This window comes from Otolemur garnettii, unplaced genomic scaffold, assembly GCF_000181295.1.
Source record: "Otolemur garnettii isolate 467f Iridium unplaced genomic scaffold, OtoGar3 scaffold00003, whole genome shotgun sequence".
Taxonomy (NCBI): domain Eukaryota; kingdom Metazoa; phylum Chordata; class Mammalia; order Primates; family Galagidae; genus Otolemur; species Otolemur garnettii.
In genome coordinates this window covers 8,546,919-8,548,270 of record NW_003852398.1, presented here as the reverse complement: position 1 = coordinate 8,548,270, position 1,352 = coordinate 8,546,919, and the positions used below count along the sequence as shown (strand labels likewise).

The window sequence follows — 1,352 nt, the reverse complement described above, 5'->3', positions numbered from 1 at the left end:
GAGACGGAGGCAGGAGACTCGCTTGAGCCCAGGAGTTGGAGGTTACTGTGAGCTGTGATGCCACGGGACTCTACCCAGGGGGACAGCTTGAGGCTCTGTCTCAAAAAAAAAAGAAAACCCCTACTCTAAAGGGATGTCCTCTTTTATAGGGAGAAGATGGCATTTTTCACACGGCCTCGGATGAATATCCCAACCCTCTCTGCAGATGATGTCTAATCGCCGGAAAAGTATTTCTTTGTTCCAACTCACCATGCTGTGAACATTGACTGTGGCTAAAGTTATTTATGTGGTGTTATATGAAGGTACTAAGTTACAAGTCCTCTACCGCTCTTGTTGGTTTGAAGACAGATTTTTTCTGTGTGGGTTCTATTGTTATTATTAAAACAAAACAAACCTACCAAAAGCAGAAACAAACAAACAAAAAAACCAGCATTAAGATGATAAGATTGTATAGTTTGTATATTTAGGAATGTATTTTTGGGAAAGAAAATTTAAATGAATTAAAGCAGTGCTGAGATGCTGCTCTTCTTAAAATCATTTAGGTTTTTTTTGTTTGTACAGCTCTCCTTTTAGAAGTCTTACTGCAATAAGAAGTAATATTTGGGGGATGGTAATCCTGAAAGGACGTCCTGAGGATGTCACAGTACAGCTAACCTTTCCTACTTAACATATTTTGTACAATATTAAAAAAAAATGCACAGAAACCTTTGGGGGGATTCAGAGGTGCATCCACAAATCTTTATGAGCTGTGATGTGTTTTTATGTGGCCGCCTGACTTGGAGGGGCAGTGCCAAGCTGGCTGAACAGCCCGCCTGTGCTGGCGACAGGCCACACGGGTCTCAGATGCCCAGTGAAGCCGCTGATGCGAGTGAGGGGAGGGCAGTGGGGAACTCCATTCAGTTTTATCTCCATCAATAAAGTGGCCTTTCAAAAACAACTTCCTCTCACTCTTTTTTCCTCTCCCACCCCTCATTTCATCTGCATTTCCTAATTTTTGACTCTTCCCCTTTCCAATCATTTCTTTTCCTTTTTTTTTTTGAGATAGTCTCCCTTTGTCACTCCAGGAAGAATGCTGTGACATCATAGCTCACAGCAACCTCAAATTCTTGGGCTCAAGTGATCCTCTTGCCTCAGCCTCACGAAAAGCTGGGACTATAGGCACCTGCCACAACACCCAGCTATTTTTTGAGAAGGGATCTTGCTCTTACTCAGGCTGGTCTTGAACCTCTGAGCTCAGGCAATCCATTTGCCTCAGCCTCCCAGGGTGCCAGGACTATAGGCATGCGACACTGGGCCTTTCCCTTTCATACCCAATCCTGAAAAATATTTTTTTTTTCAAGACAGTATCACTC

The 1,352-nt window shown here is 43.2% G+C and overlaps 1 protein-coding gene across 3 annotated transcripts in view; it reads left to right on the top strand.

Annotated features, from left to right (window-relative positions):
* The window catches only part of WWC1 (WW and C2 domain containing 1), a 177,805-nt gene extending 176,868 nt beyond the window's left edge, over positions 1 to 937 (top strand). For all 3 annotated transcript variants that reach the window (XM_003781963.3, XM_023515284.1, XM_023515282.1), the window contains exon 23: positions 150 to 937. In XM_003781963.3, the coding sequence (XP_003782011.1) occupies positions 150 to 216 (67 nt within the window). In that variant the 3' untranslated portion in view covers positions 217 to 937. The remainder of the gene's footprint in view (positions 1 to 149) is intronic.
* The last annotated feature ends 415 nt before the right edge of the window (positions 938 to 1,352 follow it).